General features: G+C 39.9%; 1 protein-coding gene across 2 annotated transcripts in view; it reads right to left on the bottom strand.

The window, feature by feature from the left end:
- The window catches only part of LOC146639358 (AT-rich interactive domain-containing protein 3B), a 57,034-nt gene that overhangs the window by 17,992 nt on the left and 12,248 nt on the right, over nucleotides 1–26,794 (bottom strand). For both annotated transcript variants that reach the window (XM_085361739.1, XM_085361788.1), the window contains exons 3-4: nucleotides 8,379–8,453; nucleotides 7,643–7,715 (exon numbers count right to left, since the gene is read on the bottom strand). In XM_085361739.1, the coding sequence (XP_085217865.1) occupies nucleotides 7,643–7,715; nucleotides 8,379–8,453 (148 nt within the window). The remainder of the gene's footprint in view (nucleotides 1–7,642; nucleotides 7,716–8,378; nucleotides 8,454–26,794) is intronic.

Below are 26,794 nucleotides of genomic sequence, written 5' to 3'. Positions count from 1 at the left end.
CAGAACAGTGTCAGTATAATGTCCTCGTAACTGGATATCAGGCCCTTGTAGCGCAAAATGGAATATTTTGGTCTAAATAATCCAAAATGTGATGTTCACATATGTGGACGCCAGGTCCTAGGAGGTTAAAAAATACACAAGGGGAGAAAAGAAGTGGTGAGGTAGACAAACAGGACAAACAGGACAGGACTACACACAAAACATTTTTTCCTCCTTTAGTTATCTTTAGTTGTAGTAACAAAAGTACTTCAGGTTTAAGAAAGGCCATCTTTTGAATTAAAACAGCATTTCACATGTTGTAACTCTGTTGGCTACAGATGCCTGGGTCTGACTATTCCACAGTGGACATAAATAAAACTTTTGGCTATGGACACCTGGGTTCTGCAGGATATCCTGAGACCAAAATACGCCTGGCCAACACTGGTGACAAGTCACTAGTCAAACTAGTTTTTGCTGGATTAAGGAGTACACATGAGGCAGTGATGACTTTACTGATGCACTGAGGGGGCCCTCTGTCCCATAAAGCAAGCTTTATAACACAGCTAACTGCTTCAATCAATGACCACCCGGATTGACGGATAAAGCCATCAGCTGATGAGCACCATTTGAGGCCGAGCACCGCTGATCAATACCGGAGACATCAAATGCTATAAGCCTGGGAGAAAGGGGAATCTGTTCACGCACATAAGGGGGTTGTTGGGGGTTGTGCACTCATCTTGCAAATTTTACCTCTTGTCAATGCTAATTACTTTTGACTTCTAAGATCCATGAGAGTGGGTCATATGTTTAGCTTTCAGGGTCTTAGCTGATGCTAATGCAGAGTGACTGAAAATGAAATCAACATCAGAAAAAAGCTTTCATTTGTAAGTAACATACAAGTGCAATAAAACCCTTTTAGTGAATTCTCGATAAAGGTTATTTGTTAATTTAGGGCTTAAAACTCTACAATTTATTTTTTCTTTTGGAGTCAACGATACAAAAGAAAGTAAACCACTAGAAAACTGATGATGACACACTGTATACTGCAACACTGAAAATTTTATTTTAAGCCTAACTGCAAATGATGATAACTCATCTCACACTCATATATCACCACTTGTTAAGTAACCACTGGCTTTATGTAATCATGTACCCCAAACAATAAACCACATCAACTAAAGCGCCACTGGCAAAGAGACAACAGCACTTGTGTGTTTCATGTCCATTTCTTCCCTCAAATCAAACGTCTTGTTTTCCATTAGGCACTCAGACCTCTGCTGCTGTGTGGCTTATGGAGCAAGGCTGCAAAGCTGCAGTGGAAGTGAGCTCAGGGCTATTGTACGGGTGTAGGGCTCCTCTGGGGGCTGTAATGCATTTCATACCATCCATCACAAGGGTGTGGAGGCCAGGAAACATTGCTTTAAGAGCACACACAGGACACAGATGGAGAAGCAAGACATGCAGATATACAGATAGCAGAGGCTTAGGGAATTTGCCGATCACAGGAGAATTCTGTGCGCAGAAAGCTTTACGATGGAACCACAAACCCCATTTTGATTGCCTAAAGATTAAATATATTTTATATGAAACAGCACAATGAAGTAAACAAGTTTCCAATGAACACAAATACAAAATTAAAAGCATACATATATTTACAGAAAAGCTTGATTTGGCACAATATTATTAATGTGCTTATGAATCAACTTACACAAATCATTTGTAATTATTGAAATCTCTTACTTTTAACTTTGCGTTTCTTTAACTTAATTTACAATATACACTGCGGCCTACTTCCTTTAAGCAGGAATATACATACTACATTTTAAGTTCCTGTATTGCATACATTGTTTGAGGAACAGATTTCTTGCTGTTTCACTTTCAGCCACAGTTTTCTGAATTTCTTTCTTCAAACCGTTACTATTTTATTCAACTTGTATCACAAGTCGTGTTATTTTTTCCATTCAATAACATCCTCTACCCTATTACTTTCCCATTTCCCATAAGAGCATTCACTTGTAAGTATTTTTCAGTGAGTGCAAAACAAGATGGGTGAATGGACAGAGCAGCCAGCCAGTATTATTTTTACCCTGACCGATGACCTCACTGGGAAGCATGAATCTGTTTGAGGGCCTGCACTTGTCCTCTTGCCTGGTCATATGACCATGGCGATTTAGGGTCTCAAATCCCAGTACAGTACGGTTGTAATTAAAGATGGACAGCACAGTGGCAATCTAGGGCTGTGGAATAGTCTGGCCACAGAACAGAGGAAATAACAGGGGGTGGAAGTAATTGGGGGCTGGGATGAAGAAACACAGAGAGGAAAGGACACAAAGAGTAGCCTTAGTTGGAAAGAAAGAAGCAAAAACAAAAAAAAATAAAAAGTCACAAGATTTTAATCTAAGCTTCCCACAATAAACCATCCCACACGCAAAACATCAGGAAAACTACTATTTCCTTTTGTTTTGAAGGAAATGGATAACCACTCTAGATGCTTGTGCCCTTAAGGCTGGGCTGTAATTTGGCAGGGGATGGGTGGGGTTTGCCCAAACCAAAGACAATCTCAACCCTCAAATGTATCAGGGCAGTTACCACCAAATCTTTGATGAAAAATGCATGGGAGGATGTGTCCAAAAGGCAGAGTTTCATCTCTTCTTTTGGAAAATGATTAGAAAGCGGTGGTTGGAATCTATGTATCATTTGGGTTTCCACCCTATGCTGAGAGAAGGGCCCCTTTACTACCAGTTCTAATCTTCTTGTACAGTTCCCTCATTATCTTTCAGTCTGATTGGTAACCTCAGTCAGTTTCAGACCACTGGCAAAGTGCTTTGAAAGGGAAATCAAAGAACACTGCGTTCTCCCATACAAGCTGCCTGATGTCTCCTTTAACCTCTCCTCAGTAACCCTGGCACCCCGTCTGCACTCGGCTCTTACTTCCATGTTGGCCACATTCATCCCTCATCCTTTCTTTTGTCCTCTTCACAGACATCAGACATGTGACAGTCACATGTCTGATGTCTATCAGGGTTACCATATCTAAAAGACTTGCCTCCACTTATTTAGAGATCATTAATCATTGTGCGTAGGACAGGAGGCCCCTTAATCCAGCCAGTCCTTCCTTCCCTCGGTCTCACCAAGCAAGCAGGCCACAGTGCGGCCCTCCAACCCTATCCCCCATGGTGTTATCAAGTTTCAGCGGTTGTAACTGTAGCACAATAAACAGAGAGGGGAGGAGAATTCAGTGGGTGCAAAGGAAGAGGACGGGAATGAAAAGAGAGGACATAATGTCATTTCTTCTTTCTATTTTATTGGTGGATTCTGTGTAAAACATGCTTCACAGGCTTTAAGGAGAAGATCTGTCATGATTCAGATTATAACTGTAATAGGAAAACAAGGTTATCACAAAATTATGAATGAAAACTTTTACATCTACAGCCTTTTACCTGCCAAATCAATTAGCAGGATTCTAGTTCTGCCCCTACACCTCACCACCGCCACCACCACCTGAAAAAAAAAATCCTTTTAACTATAACCCAACACTTCATCGGAAATGGACAAATATGCTCACAAAACCTTGGACTTTGTTGTTAAACCAACCAGGTGCTGCCACTTTCCAGAAGTTGTGGGGTGTTAACTAAAGGAAAACGAGTCCATATCACAGAGCCAGAGAATGTTCCTATTGTGGTGTGGTGTTTGTACAGAGGGGCTGCCTGTTACGAGGGCCAGTGTGAGGCTGACCAGGGGAGTAATATAATGCATACGTGGATCCCCCAGAGCCCATTCATGCTGTAATTGGTGCGGACAGAGCACTCGGTCTCTGGGTTACAGTTGGGGAACTTCCTCTAATGTCCTGCTGGGAGGCCACTGTTCCCACACCACAAATACTTCAAATAAAATCCATCTAAACCTTGGAGCGAAAAATGCTGTGCTTTGTAAAAGGTAATACAAAGGCATGTTTAACATTTGTTTTTTAGTCAAAAAGAAATTGAGTGTAAAGGAATATGCAAATAATGCTACGTCACTAAATTGCTGACTTGCTCTGTTTTGATCAAAATCCCTTTAGTGCCATTTTTCTGTCTCCTGCAGCAAATTCTGGGAGCTTCAAAGGAACAAACACTGCTCTCCTCGTGCAATTCACTGTGGAGCTACAGCTAAATAAGAACCCTTCATTTCATTCTATAAATCTTCCCCTAGCCACAACATCAGGACTATAATTTAATCACACAGACAAGTCCTGCTTACCATTTTATTACTATTAACAGAGCTAAATCTGGGATTTTCCTCTAAAATAACTCTAAAGCTGTGATAGCACAGCATGTGGTCCCTCTTAAGCTGAAGCTACACTTCCAATTAAGAGTGTCACACTGAGATGGATCTTGATCTCTGACCACGATGTGTGTGGTTTTCTGGTGAGAGGAGAACGAGTAAAACACTTTGTGGGGCGGGGCAGGGGTTCTCGACTGGTGACTTCACTGAACAGGAGCCTCTCTCTCTCTCCCTCTCTGGCTCTGTCCATCACAGCTCGTGGCCATTAATCATCTCAAGTGGACAGCACTGACAGGCAGTTGGCTGCATCACTCTCTGAGTTTCTTCCCTTTTTTTTTTTCTTCATCGAGCAACTGTTGCCTCATTTACTGCCTGCTCCCCCACCTTCTCAAAAGCCCACCTCCTGGTCCAAACCCCCATCCCCAATGACAAAGCGGTCGAGTGTCAAACCAAAACAAACAATCACCCATATGCTTAATCGAAACCTTTGAGGTGGTTAAAAGCATCAAGCCACCGCCAAGCTTTCTTTGCAGCAATTGGGGGTGAGACAGGAAAACCTGTAATGGATGTAATGAACAGTGATGTCACCGTAACTCATCTTGGCTAATATCCTCCACCCGCGCTCTTTCTATGTGAGCAGCCCTAGTGCATTTACATGTACATGTCAGGCCATTAGCTAATGTTTCTACCTGGAGCAAATGACTAATATATACATGAGGGTCTCCAGCTGAATGAGGCTGAGCTCCTTACAAGCAACAAATAGCACAGAGGTCAGTGGTGAAAGCTGGCTGGGTTCAGTAATGGATGTAACAAATATTCCTCTGACCCTACAGTGGTCATCTGTGACAAAAAGAGGCGGGGGGTTGTATGTGTGTCTTCTGTCATGTCTGTGATTCAAAGCCCATCAATGGGTTCCCTTTACACTCAGACTCTATTTAGGACAGCTGGTAAAATTCCTCAAGCATTAACGCACAGACACGCACACACACAAACACATGTGCCTGTTTTTAAGCAGCAGAGGCAGGAAATGCGAATCCCTCGTAAGTTTTCCTTCCGCCGTTTGCTTCCCTCTCAGGGCTCAGAGGCCCCACGCCAAGGTGGGAAAAGCACTTCACCATTTGTCTCACTCTCGCCAGAGTTTCCACTGGATTTAACTTAACCTCACACTCTGCCTCATTTTTCAGAGTCCACTTGTAATCTCATTCAATTTAAGAGGTATTTTCCCTTTGCTACGCCCTTCTTAGAAAGTCTCAAATAATGACATTGCATTTAAAGAAAAAAAACAAAACAGGCTTCCTAAGTGCTCTTTAATTACAAAAAATGGACTGCAATAATCTTGACAACATATCTATGAAATGAAATGGAGGGAGGAGCCAATGCACAGAAATTAGAGGGTAGCGTGAATAAGAGCTTAGAGAGGCTTGCTCTTCATCTCATTTACTCTTGGCACTGAGTGTAAAAGAAATCCAGCCAAGCAATGCCCTATGATTAAGACTCCGGCTTGAGGGACAGCATAGGTCAGCCAAGTGGCTCCTGACTTAAGGGAGGGGTGAAGACGGCACTCTAGTCTAGCTGAAATTATACCCTCTCTTGTACAATGGTTTCATCAAGTCTCTAATATCATATCCTGCATCTATATTTAAAGCACTGTGCAGCCATGGATATTTAGATTTCAACTTTGCACTTGTAACTGTAAAATAAAACTATTCAAATAAATAATACTTTTTAATCTCACAATATCTTTCCTTTGTCTTTTCAGTATCTTTCTCTTGTAGATGAGCACTCTGGAAATTTAGTGATAACTGCAACAACTAGCACTGACTCTTGGACTCAATATTGATCACCTGTATTAATGTTGACATGGGAACCTGAAACGCGTAAGCCGATTCCAGTTACACTCACGATAATTCTCTTTGGAAATGTAATTCAGTTAAACAAGTTAAACACCAAAGAGTTACCAGGACTGTGCTTTGTCCTAATTTACTTTATGGCAATATAATTTACAAGTTACATGTTAATTTGTTTGTTTTAAATCAGTGTTATTATTCACTCAATGTTTGTGCTGACTCGTTTCAAACTGCATGAAAAATAATGTGACACTGTAATCAGCTAGTTATCTGCTGTCAGGTGGCGATTTAGTCAGCTTGATGGATTTCTCCATCTGACCAGCGTGAGTAAAGGGTCAGGCAGCCACTCCCAGCGTCTGCCACTGGACAGAGATGCTAACAGGGCCTTGACAGATCCCGTCCCTCCCTCTCCTACTCGGCTTAATTCATCACCCACCAAACAAGACCTCTGGGTGGTAAGACCTAACCAGTCTCTCAGAAGCTGCTGCTCTCGTGCACCTTAGTGGGTAAACACACATATGCAAGTACATACACATAGGTGTCGATGCACACGGGCCCATTTACCCAAAAAAATAATAATTGCACAAAGTGATCATCTGTCAGTCCGACAAAACAAACTATGCATCAAATAAAGTTTCACTCATGTACGGTACCGACCACTGAAGCCTGTAGCAAAACATATTGAAGTGAACCACACACACACACACACACACACACACACACTCACAGATTATCATCACCTATCACAGCCTGCCAAAACATAATGTGAAGTATGCACCACTGTAATAACATTGTGATTCACCTTGGGAGGTATTGCTCAAGCAGTGTAATTTGCTTTGCAATAGGTTTGTCTGATAAAAGCCTAAGTGCATTAGCAGCCCTGGTCAGACAGGTCTCGTAAGCAGTGTCAAAGCAGCACAAAGTCAGCTGATCCATGAAGCCTGCTGGCCAACTAAGCTAGGCCACTGCCAGATCCACTTGACTCTGATGCTACAGAAACACAGGATCAGCTGAGGCAGATCTTACCTGCTGATACCTTATGGCCTTTATGCTTGAGAGGGGAATTAATGAAGTATTTCTCAGCCAGTGTGTGAGTTGTTTAGTGGCAAAACATGTTTCACTGGCATCAGACAAGGAGTTACATTCTGTATGTACTTTCATCCTCGTTGATTTTGTATGGCTTCTAGCAATTGTATGAAGAAGTAATCTATTTGTGCTGCAGGTGTGACATTGCTCAATCAACACTGAAATTCCTGGTGCTCTCTAAAAAAAGAAATTAACTTTAGTAACACATCTGTGGCAATTCCCATAGAGTCACACTGAAAGTTAAAGTTTAAAGCACCCTACATGTTTTGAGAGTAGGAATGCAACAATATAATAATTTCCATCTCAGAAAATATTATAACTTTGAAGTATAATGATGATAACTTGTAGTCTTCCTTAAAGTCTAAAAGTTATCTAGGTCCCGAATAAACCTCCAATTCAATGCTCCATCCAGTACATGCCAAGCCACAGGATCTGATATTAGTAAAATAATATTTTTGTATGCTTACCTCTTTTTTGCATGAAGGCAAAGAGATCATCCAAAAACTCTTTTCTTTTTGGGTCATTATCAAGCTCATACAGCTGTAAAGAAAAATAGAACGTTATTAGGGTACTGTTTGCTAAAAGTAGAGCTGTGTGGCTGCTCAGCCACAGTGTCTACTCAATTCAATTTTATATATAGCACCAAATCACAACAACAGTCGCCTCAAAGTGCTTAAGTATACAGTTTATTGTCCAGTGCTTAATCCTGAATGTATTTTCTCTACTGCTCTTTTTAATGTTAGACTGTATGATGATAGTTCATAATAGCATTGCAAAACGTTGTAATTGCACCATTGTTATGACTCATATACTCTATACATAATGTTTGTCTGGAAGACATTTGTTCTTTTTTCTCCCTGAAATGTTCTTTTTAGAACACATGCTTTCATCTCACTTAACCACAAAACATACATGTCAGCAGCTAACTGTTATCTTTGAGGTGTGCACAGATGAATCTTTCAGGCTTCGACACTTTTAGTTCTTTGAAGCTGGCTTAGAGTTTCAGGAACACATAGATCCTGCATTTTTATAGTTCTGCAATTGTATAATACTTCAAAAGGTTGACCTATATACATGTCCCACATGTGCTACTGAAATGAGAATGTATGTTATCACATAACTGTCATAAAGGGCTCCTTTTGCTACTTTTGTAACAAAACTTTTGGGATTTTATTTGTTTTTTTCCTTGATTTTGTTTTTCACCTTAGCAAAGTCTCTGGAGGCCTCTCCTCTTCCTCTGCTGCTGTCAGCCTCATCTGCCCATCCTGCACTGCCATTCTGCAACAAATGAGAGTAAATACAGATGAGGTCAGTAAAAAAACGAAACAAACAAATAAGCAGGTTTTCACACATCAGCTCTGGATAACTTTAGGTAATTCAAGTTTTGACACAAAACAGGAGACAGTCTGCTTCAGATGCATTCTAACTACTGAAATATACAAATTACTGAAAATACTACTGAAAATGCTCCATTTGGGTGAGTTGGGAAGTTGGCTGCGTAGAGCAAACTTAGAAATTAGCTGCACTAATTTCAGGTGGGCAGAAGTAGGTAATGTGTGATTTGACAATCCCAAATAGGCACATTGTTAACTGCATCTCCACTGGGAAATTTCGACAAAATGTTAAGGCTCCAGTCTGTGGGTGCTGAATCGGCTGAGGAGACGACCCTCTCTGTGTTGGACTCAAACCCTTGCCAAGGAGTCCATAACATAAAGAACTTTGCCGTAAATGTGAATGCTTCCCATTGAACCCACATTCTTCCAGTTTAACATTTGTTTAATCAAGCAAAAACATATACTGCAACACTAATGTATATACAAATTTATTATTTTTAGAAAACTGACTCATTTCCATGAAAAAAAAATGTATTCATCTGTTGTTACACCAAACATTTATTAAGTTAAGCCTGAATTCCCTTCAAATAGTTTGCAACAAGCTTTAAAAGTGGCGCATTCGCTAAGCTAGATAGGACAAAGTACAATCTGCAATACACACTTATCAAAACAAATATATACTCAAAGACTAAGGGTGCATAGTCCAGGGGTTGAAGTAGTAACCTCTGGAGTTATGGTACCTCTGAGCTCCTAAATCCCCCCTCCCCCTTCATCCTCAAACATCTCCATTTGACCTAAACCATCTGCATCTGGGCCTGCCCTGCCCCCAACAATGTCTTCCGACCCAGCTGGATACAAGGGCCCCCCATCCTTCAATCTTAACGCAGCTGTGACGGGTGGCCAAGTTCATGGAGTGTAGATGGCAGTCAGGAGGGGCCAGAGAAGGGTGGGCTGGTCAGCAGCCTTGGCGCCCACACATACACACACACACACACACACGTACACTCTCACACACATACACACAAACGCAAAAGCTGATCAAGGCTATGTGTATGTTTGTGAGTGCAGGAAGGGGGGGCCAATGGCCCCACAAGACGGGAAGGAAGGAAAATAAGGGCAGAAAGGGGTGCACGGTATGTGCCGACCAGGAATGTCTCCTAAAGACAAAACCTATAAAAGCATCAGGAATCAAAACAAGATCCGTTTGGAGGGGGACGTTAATAGCTGCAGCCTGGAGTCTAGTTTCAACCAGGAGCCCATTGGTCAGTGGCAATTACAGGGCCTGAAACAAGAGCCAGGGGGGCAAAGGTTGTCAAGGCCCCTGAGAGCAAGTCATTTTCACCCTCTCACTCTCAGTATGTGTAACGGTTGTCAACAATTGCTCCCTATACAAATACCATCAGCCATCAAGTTGAAAACCTACTGCAAATGGTGGGTTTCAAGGCAAAAGCATGAAGACAAAATGAGACATCTGCTATTTAGAAGGGCAAACATGGTCTGCACCACACCACAAGCACAAACTATCCAATGCTGCAATGCTGTTAACAGGGGCAATGACGACATGTGATAAAATGTTTTCTTTTCCTTGAGCAACCATAAAAGGGTTTGTTCGAAAATGCTTCCCCTGTGTAAAAAACGTATAGTTCTAAAGTTCAATGTTCAAAACTTAAAAAAAAAAAAAAAAAATCAACACTACGTTATCCTACTGGACTTCACAGACTGTGAAGTGTTGTATTGAAAATGTGTGCACAACAAAACCTTTTTCATCATCAAAAACAGCTTCCTATATTATACAATCTCTTATATGTGATCCAGATTAACATATCATGTAAAAGTAAACATAAGTTATGGTACATCTGAAGGGCCTATAGACCTTTGCTCACAATTGACCACGTCTGTTAAACTTTAACCATTATAAATGATTATAAGGGAAGATAATTCACATTGCAGCCATATGTAGTTCTACATGGTTAGGAAAAAACTGCTGGCAGCACCTTTTATACAAACAGGATGTTCCCCATTCTGTGACCCCGAGTTCAATATTTCAAGATCAAGATGGTTACGTTTCTGCACTGAGAGGACACAAAGTGTTTGTTTATTGATTCATAGTCCAAAAATTCTTACTATTTAACAGGTGCTCTTATTCAAAGTAAATTATTTTGGGACTTGCAACATTACAATTAGCTCCCAGTTCATCAGTGTTAGATGTTAAAACAAAAGAAGCAGACTGTAGCGTATGGGTTGCAGGCACGCATACAAACATCACACTTCCCTGAGTGACACTTCTGTCATGGGAGTGCAGGGGTCAAGGTGTTCCTGATGTTAGCCTGGAACAAAGGTCTAAAGTGACAGAACACCAGTGTCCAGTCAATGAAAGGCTTACTGCTATATCCTCACTTGTGAGTACATCTAGTCCCATATCTAAAAGACGAATATAATAATATTAAAGAAAATGCTTTCTACAGTTGACATACTTTTTCTAATCTTTCAGACAATACAACAAGAGGCACCAGATCTTCTATTACTTTGTCTAATTATCTATTCCTCGTTCAGTGAAAGGAGTAACATCTAATATCTAAGAATTTACTAAAGATGTATTTGCAGACCAGTGGTTATTAACATTTCATTCCCACCTAGTTGCCCACACATATACCTTCTCTATGCCTTAGGCCTATTATTCTCACCGCATTGTTCATGTTGCGTGCAAACAGCGACAACAGTGTCGCTTTGTACCATTTATACCAGCGCTGAGGGTGTCAGTACTCTCTGCAGTGTTCTCCTGAATAACCATTGTCAGCAAAAACAAAAACTCCACATCAAAACCTCCACAACAAGAGGTACAGGAAGAGAAGACGTCAAAACCAGAAACAACGAAACAGAAATTATTTCCAGAAAGTCTCATCTCTCTGTACAACAGTATTAATTTCATGGATCAATAATTTTCTGCATATTTTCATCTAATACCTTTTTTCCTGACGAAAGCGAGACAATAACTAAATAAAAACTAATGCAAGAGGATGATAAATACGATGAAATGTACTGGCATTTTCATCAGCAAATAAAAACAAGATGAAAATGCGATTCAATGATCAAATCAGAACTAATTAAGTTGTGTAAAAAGGCAGGAGGAGTTTTGAGGTGATCCAATCAGAAGTAATCTCCTTGTGCAGTAAGGTTAGATGCGCACATTTGAGCTGCTGCCGCAAAGACAGGTAGTGAGGGGGGAGCTCGCATGCTCTCAGTTTCTCATGAAAACGTGACAAAATTTCAAGAATGTCAAGATTTGGGAGGAAGAGAAGAGTAGACACATGGACACGTTCAACATTTGATGTCAAGGAAAATAAGACGCTTTGTAAAACGCGTGGAACAACTCTCCCTGGAAAAAACATGGCAAACTTTTACACTTGAGACTTTAGTGAGCTGAATCAACTTTGGATTTAGTCTGTGATAATCTTATGATAATTAGGCTTATTTCTGACTAAATATCAGAATAAATGTCTAAATTATGACTAAAACTAAATGGCATTTTAGTCAAAAGACTATGACTGAAACTAAAACAAAATTTGCTGTCAAAATGAAAACCGCTGTACATCTGAATCTCTGAGCTTCTGTACTGAAATATCCTTAAAATGGCAGCAAAACTAGTCACTGTTTAAGCAAGGTTTCAAAAACTGAGATGCGTACGAGCGGCCAAAAACACACCAAAGTGCAGCTTATGCCAGTTGATGTAAATTTAACTTTTTGTGGTGTTGTTTATGAGGCTGAGAACAACGAGCATAAAGGGTAATTACAGTTTCACTGTTGTAAACAAAGGTGAAAGATGAGGAGAAATGTAATAATGTGACTACTTTAAAGTTTATATGTTGTTGTTTTTTGTTTTTAATTTAAAAACACACAATACAAGCACACATTTAAAACCGACACAAACACACACATTAGACTACTGCAACTGTGGAGTGCTTTCCTGCTCTAAACCACGACCTTCAGTTTTTCCTCTTCAGCTGCAATAAAGGAAAAGTAGAGTGGCTGATGTGATAAAGAGCAGATGGTGGCCAAGATAAAAACAGTTAACTGCAAACTAACATGTGATGAAACAGACAACGACTTTAAAAGGTATTATCAGTTACTTCAACTAGACATCTTAACCAAAGCCACAACAACTAACTGCCTTCCTGCTAAAATGAAATGTCTGCACCACTTTGCTGGATCAATGTTGATGTTTTTACAATACTTTTTTGGTCTTTAAACCAACAACTTCAAAGTAGAGGCGAAATAAGATATCAGTTTTTGGCTGACGGATAACCATTTCCACATATATTGTCCAATATGTCTGCATATTAATATTTTTTCCATTTTGTCACCAGATTATATTACAGAAGATAAGCACTGATGATATTATAAACTGTCTTCTCACATAATGTATCCATCAGAGTAGCTTTGACTCTAATCTACAGTGATGAATGAAGTGAAAACTGAATGAAGGAAACTACTCTTAACTAGGGATGAATGTGGCATGCTGAACAGAAGCCTAAATGTTGCTTCCCTCACTAGTTTTCAACAGAAAATTTCTTCTTTCTATCTGAGCCAGGAAGCTGTAAACAAGCAAGGCGGAAAGTAAGACAGTTCACAGCCATAGAAACAGCATAGCTCATCAGCACTTTGAAAATGAACAGTTGTACCCAGCGTCAGAATCAGCAAGCATACAAGCAAGAAAAAGAAAAAGAAAATAGTAAGGAAAAGAAAGCTACTTCTTGAAGAATGTGATTAATGGTTTGAAATGATTGAAATGATTAACACTATTAAATTAGTCATTGGAAATATTCTAACCCTCAGTGATGCCTGCAGCACACAAACGTACATAGTGACACTCCCCTGTTTTCATGTTAGGTTCCTAATTATTTAAACATTATTGGAAAATGTATTAAAATGTGACATAACAAAAAATGGAAAATAGTGTCACACTATCTTTTTGTATATGGTAAAAAAAAAAAAATCAATAGCTGGATATTTTACTCCCTAAAAATGAGTGCCGAGCTCAGGCTCTACTATGACAGATTCCCTATAATTAAGTCTTAGAGTGTAAATTCAGCTGCCACTTGTAAGAATGTGAATACGTTCAGATGGCTCTATAGAAGACCCTCTGCTTCTTCAGTTGGGTCAAAAAAAGCACAGTAATTGTAAGATGGAAGCGATTAACCCTGAATAGACATGTTGGCTCTTGAATTGAGACCTTGGTCAGCTGAGGAATGTTAACACTATGTTGTTGTTGTTTTAAATGCTAGAGTGGATAGTGAAATGTTGGAAACACTCCTTATGATAAGTCGATTCATACCCTACATCACTTTCAGTGCTCAACCCAGAAAGCAGTTCTTAAAGAAAGCGATTCCCACACCCTGCTTATATTTATGGCAGTCATATACAAGGCCTGGCTTGTCTGATATAATTTGTAATTGCTTCAATGAACTGCTGGAAACATGTGTCTTTACATTAGCACCTATACTTCAAGTAACTTTTTTAGTGCAGTATAGATTCTAGACAGTTTTTACATTTTGAACTTATGGCCAGAGTATATTTATGTGAGCTAATATTTCAATTAGGGTCAAATGATATTATATATCTTTTCCAGGTATGGCACGTGTATGTGTGTGTGTCTATGCATTTGTACTAGTTACACATGCGGATGTCTATACGTGTGTGTGTGTGTGTGTGTGTGTGTGTTGGGTGGAAGATAAACAGAAGCCTTCATATGTTTAAACAGCCTGTGTTCTCTCGCCGTTTCTCACATGCTCTTAGCAGGTTTACTGGACAGGCTGTGGGTGGCCTAATCACATTACGGCCATACGTGACTGACTGGCACAGCGCCAAATCAGGGATAAGAATAAGGTAGATGACCATTAGTGTGCAGGAGTTTGTCATCCCACAGGGGGATGAAGGAAAATCTGTGCACACGTTGACATACAGATCACACCTCTGTGCCTGGACAAGTTCTCCCCATAGAAATCGTTTCTAAATGGGGGCCAAAGCTTCCCAGAGATGATGAACATTTTCATAGATTGACTTTAAAGACTTTGTAGCACACAGGTGAATAAAAACCAGGCTCCACTATAAAGCTAAAGCTAATATTTAATTATGCAGTTTTTGTTAAATCATCTCAGTAAAAAGAAAGAAAGAAAAAGGTAGGCACTGACAGAGATAGCGTTAATCTGCTGGTCCTTGAGTAAAACATGCAATTTTGGCAAAAAATAAAATAAAAATGCAGACAAATGCAGTGTGCATTTGTGCAACATTACTGCCACACATTTCAGTGCACAACCTTTAACAAGCCGACATTCTTTGAATCACCCTGCACTGGACAAACAACACAGCACGCACTCATACTTGAATGTTGGTGAATAGCTTGGAGGTAATTCTACTCAGCCATTATAGAAAGATGTCTGAGGAAGAGCCACCATTTTAGTGAGGCCAGGCATGCCGGAACAAGAAGGGTTAATGGCTGCTGCTTGGGGAGAGGGGGATGGATGGCATTGATTGCTCAGGATGTTGACAGCACTTCTCCAATTTGATAGCGGTGCTGTTATTAGATGAAGAGGCTTGCTCTTAATAAAAGCATCATGTGATTTGCCTTCACTCCTGATGAAGGCAGATGGAGGAGACTCAAATACCAACCACTCAGCTTAGAAAATAATCACTTTTCAACTAGTTGGGAATTGTTTTAAGATATTAAAAGCAGCTGGGAGGAAAAATAGACTAAGAAAACTTCCACATTTGTTTTTTAAAACAGATTAGCATCCATTTGAATAGCCTGTAAGCAGTACTGCACCTGAGGGAAGTAGGTCGTTTTCATACTATAGATAACAGGTTGATGACTGTTGGGATGGGAGTAAAAGCAAGCTCATCTAAAGCATGGAGTACAAAATAGTTGTTGTTCTGCAGACTGCAAGAGTGACCCTGTAGACTAAACAAAGGCTAATGACAAGAGGCGCATGTCTGTGCCATATTAGAACCCTGTTAGCCCTGAGACATACCCATAACCCCCGTCTTCCTTATTCACGCACCGTTACAGCCCTGTGTCGCACCCTACACAGCTGAACATTGCAAACCAAGTCCCCTGGGCCGCAGCCATTGAACAGGCAGTCCAAATCAATAGCCCTGGATGTGCAAACACAGGGAAGTCCCCAGCCCCCTCCGGACGCAATCTCACAGCATAAGTCAATACTCATCATCCTCAGTCATCTACCGCCAAGCCAGAGAGACTGAGACGAGGGCAAGATCACTGCTCCCAGAGTTAACCTTCCTCTGCACCTTCATCAACGCAACCTTACTTTAAGTAACACGGCACAGGTTTTCAAAGAGGACCCTCATCAAATTGCTGTTTTACTAAAATAAACAATGTAAGGCAGCCACACCTAACCTCAATGAAAACAAAATACATGCTCATACAAGCAAAATCCCTATAGCAACCGCAGGCACTAAATGAAGGGCAACAGAAAGTTCAGTGCGAGCTCTGCCAGAACAGATAGGAGGGAGGTTGGCTTTAAATTCACCAACATTCCTGTACACCAGAAACAGGATCTCACAATAACAGGAGAGCCCCTCTCATCCCACAGGTACTCTTAACATCTCATTCCCGGACTAATCTTTTTTAGCCAAATTGCTGCCTGTCAAAACAGTTCAGCAAAGAAAATCTTTTAAACAGACACGGCAGCAGTAATTTAATCACAATCAAGGCCTCCAGCACATATCTGGATTGCAGCCAACAATAGTGATAAATGGGAAGTACCCACGAAAGAGGCTACAGGCCTGCTTTGTTGTTAAACCTGATTTTTTGGATAGTTGACTGAAATGGCCAGTAATATTATTCATTGTCTGCTATTAAAAAGCTGGTAACAATGCAACGTGCAGATCTGAAATAAGTAAATACAAGCACGTGTTTATATTTCTGTAATAAACTGGACATGAGAATAAAGAAGATTACATTTACAGTTGTTTATTTTCTCCCAAATAAGATGACAATTGCTGATGTCTATTTGTAGTATCACAACAGTTTTGTTTTGCACAGTGTCCCAAAACAAAAATAGTCACAAAGAGCTTTAAATTTATTTTTGAAAGATTTATTTATTTATTCTATCGGTGTCAAAAAGGCAAACAAACTAAAAAAAAAAAGTATGTTGATAACTGGTGCATCCCTAGTTTTCTACATTTACTAGAGAATAAAAGCCTAGCCATCAATTAGCCCATCTGCCAATTTGCCTTCACGATCTCAAAGAAAGTGAATGTGCTTCCTCTCAGCATGGCAGTAATAACGAACAATGTCGGGGGCAGACATCTCTAATCCTAATCAAATAATTGGGGTCTTGATCCCTCTGTAGGACTCCAGGAATCATTTATTGGGGCACTGTCTATCAGGAGGGGGTGGAGGGCGAGTGGTGGGTGCATGGGAAGTTGAGCTGAGTGGATGGCGTCCTTTATCTCCTAATTACTGAAAATAATCTCATGGTGAGCTGGTCATACACCACCGCCAACAAAGGGCTAATCGTGATCCCATGTGTGACAAGATGTAAGTAAATCTCACTGCCACTCGGGAACATATGGTAAAATTCTTGCTTACGGCCAGATCCACTCCTTACTCTGTGCTCTCATTAAGAATTATTATGGAGCATAAAAAAGGTCACAAATCACATGAGAGCAGACCGGCAGCAGAGAACAGGACCCAGGGGCGTGCCTGCCTCTGAGTGTCCAGTCATGTTTGAGAGATTTCTGGCTTTTAAGGGAACAGACAAAGTGGCGGGGACAAGGGGCTAAACGTCCAGGGGCAGAACGTGTTGCTACCTGCCCTGGCCTCAGCGGTGCTGCACCTTTGAATAAGCCACTGAAAAACAGGCCTTCAGGCAAGACCACCCCTCCCTCCATTAATCACTCCAATTACAAAGCTGAAAAAGAGAAACAGAGAAAAAGAAAGGTGTGGGGGGTGAAAGGTAATGGATAGAAAGACAAAGATAGACAGGTAGTCAGGCACACAGATGGGAAAAACAAACGTCCAGATGGATCGATGCATTTGTACAATTTTAAAGCCAGAGAGTGTGAGAAAGTGGCTGCACTCGAACCAAAAAAGATAGACATGAGGAGAGAGGTGAATCTCCCTATTTAGTCCTTGGGTAAACATGTCTGTTGGTGACCAGCAGGTCTGGTTTGCCAAATAAACTGCATTTGTTCAGCTCCAGCCCTTTCACCAAGACACCACATTCCACAGGCAGAGGCCCCATCCCCCATCACATAGCTGGCCCCTCTCGCTGCCTCACACAAATGCAACGTTTGTAGGGTGGTGTGGCCAGAAGTTCACACTCATTGGTTCAAAGACCCTTTCACAGGCAAACATTTTAGTCAATCACATACAGTACTTCATACTTTAACTCCTTACCATAGTGTTTATAATTAAAACTTAACTTTAAGGTAAAACATTGGCCCCTTGGTGCCTATCCCCTTTGCTTCCTCTATCATACTTGATAGATATTAGATTATATGACAATGACACAAGAGTATGAAGATTCTCGAAGAGCTTGAAAGCTAATGGCTGGATAATAAATGTATATTTTGACTCCACGTGTCACTGGCGACTCTTTAAGCGAGAAGCCATAGCACTGCATTGAGGCTAAAGGAGCTATTAGCTACTACTTCTAGGTTAAAAGCTTTGGTTAAAAATACCTTGCATATCTCACATCTTTCAAAGAGCAAGCATCCACTTCACCCCCACGTTAATGGCAGCTGGAGACATCACACACACCTGATAGGCCTTTATAGACATTTTCATTATACTGACAGTGGCAGGAACTTGATATATTCACAATCAAGTAAAAAACCTTCACGTCACATTTAATTACATGTGAAATGACAAAGGTCGCAATGCCTGCAGTCAGATGGGTAAATTACTTCTTTGTCAGGCTTATAACAGTGGGGCAGATACGGGCTGGGGGTAGGCGCGCTATCTGAGACGCTAATGTTATGACTGCCTCTCTGAATTTGCACTATCAAATGTTAAAACCATAAGCCCAATTCACAGCTTTATGTAGAGTCTAATCGATAGGATGTGATCGCTCTCTTCCGAACCAAAGGGATCTGTTTCCTCTCAGCTAGCGTTAAGTGTGCAGGGGCATTCCACCGCTGACAGGCCAGCACCCCCTGGGGATCGGGGCCGAGATGTTGCAATCGTCACGCATCTGGAGCTCATCTCCACAGCCCGTCAATATGCTACATCTTTACTGGGTGCAGAGAATAGCTGAAACGACCAAAACCTTGAAACGAACAAACACTAAAACTCACAGTAACTGTGGAAACTACCAAATCAAAACTAAAAAAAAATCAAAGTGTCTGTTGACAGTTTAATAATGAGAAAGCTATCTTTGTAACAAAACATACTCTTCCAGAAATGCCATATCGTGGTTGTTCATTGGGATCAATTGTGCTTTGCAGAATACTGCAAATACCTATAGAATAATGTTGTTCACACTTCTTGATCAACCAGATTCTTACTTGTCATTACTCAGTCACCATTTATACATTAAGATATAGTGGAAATGGCTTGAACTTATAACCATAATGGTTCTACAAAGCACTTGAAACTATTTCTTATTCAACAAATCACACGAAGACACACCCAAAGCAGACGAGCATCTATGTAAGTCATTGGCAGGCCATCGGGATCAAACAGCTTAACTTGCATTTAGCCACACCTGCTTCCACATACATTTAGCATATGCATTGATGAGCCATAACATTAAGACAACTGTCAATGTCAAGTTAATAATCAGTTCTTGAAGTTGATGGTTTGGCAGCAGGGAAATGAATAAGTGCATGGATCTCAGGGTGGCAATGGACTGACAACCAGTTAGAGCATCTCCAAAAAGACAGATGTTGTTACCTGTCTGCAATAATTAGCAGCTACCAAAAGTGGCAAGTAAATGAATGACAACAACTGATTCCATCATCAGCACACTAGGCCTCTTAAAACATGGAGTGAAATGGGTGGTCTTTGTGGCCCACTCCCACAGAAGATCACATGGATGAAAACCTTAATACTAGCGAAGAGCTTCAAAACACTGTAAAAAAGCTTGCATCGCAATCTCCTGTCCACCACTTAAAAGTACCCGCAATAGACATGTTGGCATTAGAACAGGATAATGGAGTAATGGTAGACATACACCGCTTGAACATGAACATGTTATTCTCTAACCGCACTGGCTACTTTGAGCAGGATAATGCACCCATTCACATTTGTGTTCAGGAATGGACTAAGGAATATCACAAAGAGGTGTTGACTTGGTGTCTTGATCTCTTGAAAAAACAAGTTCAATCCATGGAGGCTCCAATTCCCAACTTAGGGCTAAAAGGATCTCTGACTGTCATCATGTCTGATACCAAAGGACACCTCTAGACATAGAGTCTGTACCTTCACAGGTCAGAGCAGTTTGGGCAGCATGAGGGGACCTACATAATTTTGTTGTTGTTGTTGTTGTTGGTTTGTTTTTAGTTGTACCAGAATATATAGAGCAATGAAAAAGTATTTGCTACCTTCCTGATTTATTTTCTTTTAGTTTTTTGCACATTTGTTACACTTGCATGTTTCTAATCATTAAACACATTTTTAATACTAGATACAGATAACCTGAAAAAAGCTGTTTTATTTGAGAATTTCATTTATTAAGGCCATGTGTGAAAAAATACACCTAGAACTAAACTTCCCTAACACCGTAATTGGTTGTGCCGTCCATGAAAGCCAACATCGCAATCAAGCAACTGCAATAATTTGCAGTGTGTTTTTCACATCACTGTGGAGGAGTTTTAGCCAATTCTTGTTTGCAGAATTGTTTTAATTAATCCATATTAGAAGATTTTCGAGCATGAACAACCTATTTGAGATCGGGACAAAGCATCTTAATCTGATGTGAGCCTGGACATAGGTCACTCGAAAAGCTTAATTTTAGCCATTCAGGGGTGCGCTTGCTAGTGTGTTTCGGATCGCTGTCCTACTACATAATGTGTATCATCTCTGTCTAATATTACAATTTTTTTATGATCTGAAAATTTCAATTCGACAAATATGCTAAAGACTAAGAAATAAGGAAAGGGGCAAATACTTTTTCACAGCACTGTACATATCTTACAAAACTGAGTTTAGAAAAGGTCCTGTGCAAGTTCATTTTTTTTCTGCACAGGCTGGTATAAAGGGAAATTTGGCATGCAAGTATTGTGCTTAGTCTATCTAAATATTTAAATCTGAGCCAAATTTTTTATTTGCTTTTTATACTAAAAATAGATGTAAATGTATTTAGGCAAACATGTGCAAATAGAGAGTTTACACGGCTTAAAAACTGTGTGTTTTGTAAACTATGCGTTTCCCCTCCCACTGCCTTCTGCAGGACCACCTGCCCACACCAAGGTAGGCAATCTATAGATGAAGAACTGAAACCTTGCTCTACATTTAGACAGCAGTAGCTTCATCTCTCAAATGGATGGGGAGTAATGATAATCGCCTTGAGGCAACTGTTCTTGTGATCTGGCATGATACAAACAAAACTGAATTGAACTTAAATAATATATAAGTATTTAAATATTAATTATTATATTTATATTTATACCTAAAGATGACTAATATTGACCGATTTAAAAACAGAAAACCCCCACCTCCTCGCAGCTTCAACCTCAACACCAAAAGCTCGAGACACTTTGGAAAATATTTGGTCACTTACTACAGTGGTGTTCAGCTTAAAGTATACATAACTGCAGATTAAATACAGCTTGAAAGACATGATAAATAAATACATAAATTTTAAAAAAAGCAAAAAAAAAAAAAAAAAAAAAAACAGTGCAGTTTTTATATTGAAATCAATTAACATTTTGCCAGTGCCTCAAATATATGAAAAAGAAAAGCATGCTAAACTTTCACAAACATCATTGTTGCACTTTCATTTTCTATCTATGCGCACCCACTTAAAGTATGCATTCACAACAACTTATTTCCAAATTCTAAATGAGAAACTTAAATTACTGTCTGCAAATATTACATTTCACTTCATATTTTAATCCTTTTGGAATTTATGAACGTCTGCCTCCACACATCCTTATTTTACTGAAAGCACAGGGCCTCTTTAGGTTTTCTAATCACATTTATTTAGGGCAGGAAAAACCTGAGTTGTCTTTGTTTGACCAGATGGCTGGCTAATTAGGCTGGCTCCACTGGGGGTTGGGGGGACTCCCAAATCTGTGACAAACATTATTGAAAAAAGTCCCATGTTTATGCTTGTCTTTTTTAGAAAAAGAGCTTCTTCGGAAAAGATCAATGCCTGGGCACTGACAGCAGTATACATTATATTTTGACTAATAATTGAACTCAACAGAAAATCTCCATACATTACAGGCTGAGAAGAAACTGAACAATGGAGGTGTAGTTTTCTTGTGTTTCTTAAAGCCACTACACGTATTTCTTATAATAATGTGGGTGCAGTGAAGCCCCTGCTGTTACTAATTCTAATTTTCTGTGCTACTCTTTAATCATTTACTACCGTGGCTTTTGAAATTATCGACTTAAGTTGATGTGGTCCATAGTTCCATTCACAGAGCGATTGTCTATTAACCAGATCGACTGCAGGTCAGAGCCTGGTGGGTTTTTTGGCAACTGATATAATTCAGTATAAGCAATTCATTGGTGAATCTAACAATATATATGCTGCTGACATTAATCTACAATCTCTACAATAATGAAAGCTTGAAGTTTCATTACGCTTCTTAAAATATACTATCAGTTTCTTTTTTGATTATTTAGTTTTGTACAAGATACTAGGGCTGTTCGATATAACGATATATATCGGATGACGATATAAAAACGTCTATCGTTTCATTTTCCACTATCGTTTGTTACATGTTTACAAAATAAACTCTTTACGGCAATATTTTTTCATCGTTTTGATGGTCACTGTAGTGGCTATATTCATTTCTTAAAGTTCTCTCTTTCTCTTATATTTAATATAACCACACTACAGATGGACAAGCGCATGTTTTTATGCGTTGTCGTTAGCAACAACGACGGTAACAGCATCGCGTGTCCGCTTGCTTATGTTCCACATTAACCTTTCACAATAAAGCTCAAGATCCTGTTGAGACTTTTCAAAATAAACTGAATCACGTGAAAGAGCAGATTATTTACGGATGAGAATTTAAAAAGAGCCGCCAGGTGCTAAAAAATAAACCTTAGACTCAAACGTTAGAACAGGCTTTTCCCCGCAGCACGCCGTGTAATAAATACTCACAAAGAAAACGGTGGCCGTTACAACTTATGTCTAAAAATGTATCGTTTCATGCATCGGTTAAAACACTCGACTCAGGGTACATGACGCGCAGCTGGAAACACTTCCCGCAAGACGAGCTGCCCGAGATTCACAGAATTTACAGAAAATGTCACATTTTTGTGATTTATATCGTTATCGGGACGATAGAATTCTTATATCGGGATATGAGATTTTGGTCCTATCGCACAGCCCTACAAGATACTATCAAATAATATATCCAAAACTCATATAAATAATAAAAAACAAGCTTCTTTTTTCTTTAATATGAAACTTTCCATAAACCTTTACAACATTTAGGATTTACCCAGTGGTTAGCCTGTGGCTTTTTTACAGACACTCCACTTAAAGCTCACTTCTTGTGGTGATTGTGATTCAGGAACTGTGAAACTTGGGGCATGTAAATCCCTGAACGTAGAATGTAAATGTTGGATGGCGGAGTCTGAACACATTGCATTTTCTGAGCGTATGGGAGTCTGGTTTTTTTTTTTTTTTTTTTTTTGCTCCTTTCTCCCTCTCACAAGTACATGATTATACTAAGCTTGTGTTTGAAGACTTGGCTGAAAAACAATCTGGCCACAAGCTATTATAAACTACATGGGATTTTGGCAGCCAGTGGAATGGAGACTGAAAAGCAGAGAGGCAACAGTGAAAGGAAACCCTTTTGCACCTCTTTCAACTTGTTCTACTCTGCGTGGCTTTGTGCCAGGTCCCAGTCAGCTGCAATGTTTACCCAAGTGCCTTGACACAGTGGTCCAGTTAGCACTTTTAGCCCCCTCACTCTAGCCTGGAGCTGAGCCAAACCAGTAGCACGAGACGGCCAAGAAAGCCAAAAACAATAGACAACTCTCACCCTTCACCTCATCACAGCCTCTGCCTTTCTACAAGGTGCAAAAAAGAGACCATATCTTTTGACTCCATCTGCAATTTACCATTTGGAGGATGTTGTGGCTACAACACAGACAGCCTCATAAATGTCACGCTGCTTTATGTTCCTCCCATGACAAGGTCTATACCTTAATTGCATTATGTTTCTGAAACACCTGCTGTTGGTGATTTTGGCAGGGCTGGGATATTTTTAGGTTATCAGTATCAAGATAATAATCCCATAATCCAATCTGGACTACAACACTAAAACCTTCAACGAAGTTAGTTAAGAAAGTGTATGGATGTGAAAATCATTTAAGCATTTCTGTGCATTTCCATCCGCTATTGCGAACACACAGAAGAAAAAAAAATCTGCCATTTAGCTTCCTTATTCAAAGAATGATGTAAAAAAAAAAGAGCCACTAGACAATGAAAAACGACTAAAGCCAATTTCCAATTCAAATAATTCCAAGTAATTTTCTCACAAACACTATTTCAATTTGTCTGACTGAGCTCATTTGAGAATAGAGCTCCTCATAGAACTCCCTGACAGCACCCTTGAAAAAGGTTCACCCTGAGCGAGGACACAATCGAGGCAGACAATGTTTTCATTACATGCTTATTTTATTCTTTTTGCATCTCTTGCAAAAAGACTAACATTTGTTTATACGTCTCAATGCAAAGTATTCACATCAAGATTCAAAGATATGTAAAAAGGATGGGACAAAATATCTATACGACAAAAATATCACTTCACGTTCTCTTTTATTTGAACATGCTGGTGCTCCAACAAATTCCACCCACCAGTTTGACTTACCAGAGTCACTGCTTAATGACTCCTTGTGGTATAGCTCCCTTAATTATTAAGAACCAATGGTAATTAGCTGCCAGTGACGGAGAAACCACCTTAGGAAAATGGCGGACAGTGGGGGAAAGCTAATGTGAGAGCTACTAAACTAACACTGGTTAGATGTGAGTTGCTTTACAGACTTTGTGCTAGCAAAAAAGCAGCTATAACATTGTTTTGTTTTTACATGTCACATAAAGCACATCATTCATTAAAATGTAATTAATTTTATGAACTCAAGATAGACAAATAAGAGCATACACATCACGGGGACAACATGACCTCACATAGTGTGCCAAGAGTCACTGCACGAGTGTTAACAGTAACAGATTCACACGTGCACTGTACATACTGTTATATGGTGCCAACCTATATAAAACTCAAGGAGACTTCTCTCCAAGGTGTCATATGACCTTGCCTCTGTTTCCCCCCAGCTGCCAAAGTTGAGGCCGGGTGTCTCTCCGTTTTAATTTGGCTATTAGGGCTGGGCCATATTATACCGTTCACGGTAATACCGGTATAATGTTAGGCAACGATAGGAAAATGAAATATCGCGATAGAATGGGAGTAAAACGCGCGTGCGCAGTGCCTTTGTTTTCATACGCACATGGCCGATTGTTGAGTGAAACAGATGAACCAGAATTGGTTTGTAAAAATGGTGCAACTTCCGTGATGTGGAACTGGTTTGGTGTTTGTCCATCAGATACACAACAAAGCACATTTTTTTGCAGAACATGCAAGCGGCCGTTGTTATTGTCATATTTGTCGGACTAAGATGCTCTTAAATCTGGGAGTAATCTGGGTCCTAAACTCCGTATGCTTCAGGTCAAACAACACTGCAGCATCACTTAGAGTTAAGAACTGTCTAAATTCTTTCATCTTTAATAAAACGATCAGCATTGCTGCTTTACCAGGTGTAACTATGAAGTTTAACTTCCAGGCATCCATGAAAACAAAAGTTATTACATTTAACGGAGTTAGAAGTTAGCAGGAAGCTAGCGGAAGTTAGCTCGCTAGTTTCGCTAGTTACCTAAGCATGATATTGCATGTTCTGACTGAGAGATTTCTGAAAAAAATCAAACGTACAGCTCTGCTATCACTTCCAACATAAATGAAGACGGGAAACTAAACAGCAGTGACGTTTGTAGGGTTACTGAAGTTGGGCTAGCTGGTATATAATGATGTGCTACGTGATCGCTAGCGACACAGCTATGTTAGCATAACATAAACAGTGAAGCTGGAGGACGAACACTAACACTTTTCCACTTATAAAAGTTAACGTGAAGGTTCTTCATGGTTAGAGACAAATGCAATCGCATGGCAGGATGCTGTAAACGGACCAAACTTCAGTCAGGAGAACAACTGAGATAATCCATCCACAATACGAGGTTAGTCATTAATATACTGCAGCAACATGGGAATAGAGCAGCTGCCAGAGAATTCAACATTAATGAATCAATGGTACAGAAGTGGAGGAAGCAAGAAGAATGAGTTTAATAAAGTTTGATTTATCTGACTGCTTTGTTTCGCTTAATATGCCTTATAATCCCGTGCACCTTATGGTACGAAAAATACGTACTGCACACTGCAGTTTAATGTTGCAAAGCACCTCTTTTTAACTTCAGTGGATATTATACATGGTTATGCTCAGGATATGTCAGCCCATTTCTACTGGAAATGCCTTTTGGTTAAACTTTCAGCAAGGAATTTGCATTTGCACTGTTATATTTTTATAAAGCTTTAATGTACATAAAAACCAGCTTCTTGTTTAAGTGAAAATAAATGGAAGGTTGTCTTTTTGCGCTAGTAATGTTGTGGAGTTGTATTTTGTCTCGCATCAATTATATCGTCGGTTATATCGTTATCGCAAATTTTCAAATATATATCGTGATAAATATTTTTGGCCATATCGCCCTGCTCTATTGGCTATTCCTCTTTCTATGTTTGCCGTCATTAAAGAGCAGGTGTTGAGATATGTTCAGTAGAAGTGCTTGTAAAAAACAAAAAGAACCAGAGATGGTGTGCGAAGGGTGGGGGCTTGTGGTTTTACTACAAACCGATCAAATTACAGCATACATCAGTAACTCCAGTTCCATTAGAAGCAAGAAAGTCAATCCTCCAGGGTCAATTTAAGAGTGTAATAACCCCAACGGATATGCGCAATCTGCATTTAAATGAGACAATTTTTGTTATTCAATTCAATTAAACAGAAAGGAAAACTGTGGCCATCACTGC

The sequence above is a fragment of the Diplotaxodon limnothrissa genome, linkage group LG1, assembly GCF_057381915.1.
Source record: "Diplotaxodon limnothrissa isolate DT_005_m linkage group LG1, D_limnothrissa_male_GT1.1, whole genome shotgun sequence".
NCBI lineage: Eukaryota > Metazoa > Chordata > Actinopteri > Cichliformes > Cichlidae > Diplotaxodon > Diplotaxodon limnothrissa.
Note: the sequence above shows the minus strand (reverse complement) of the source record. Positions and strands in the feature narration are given on the sequence as shown.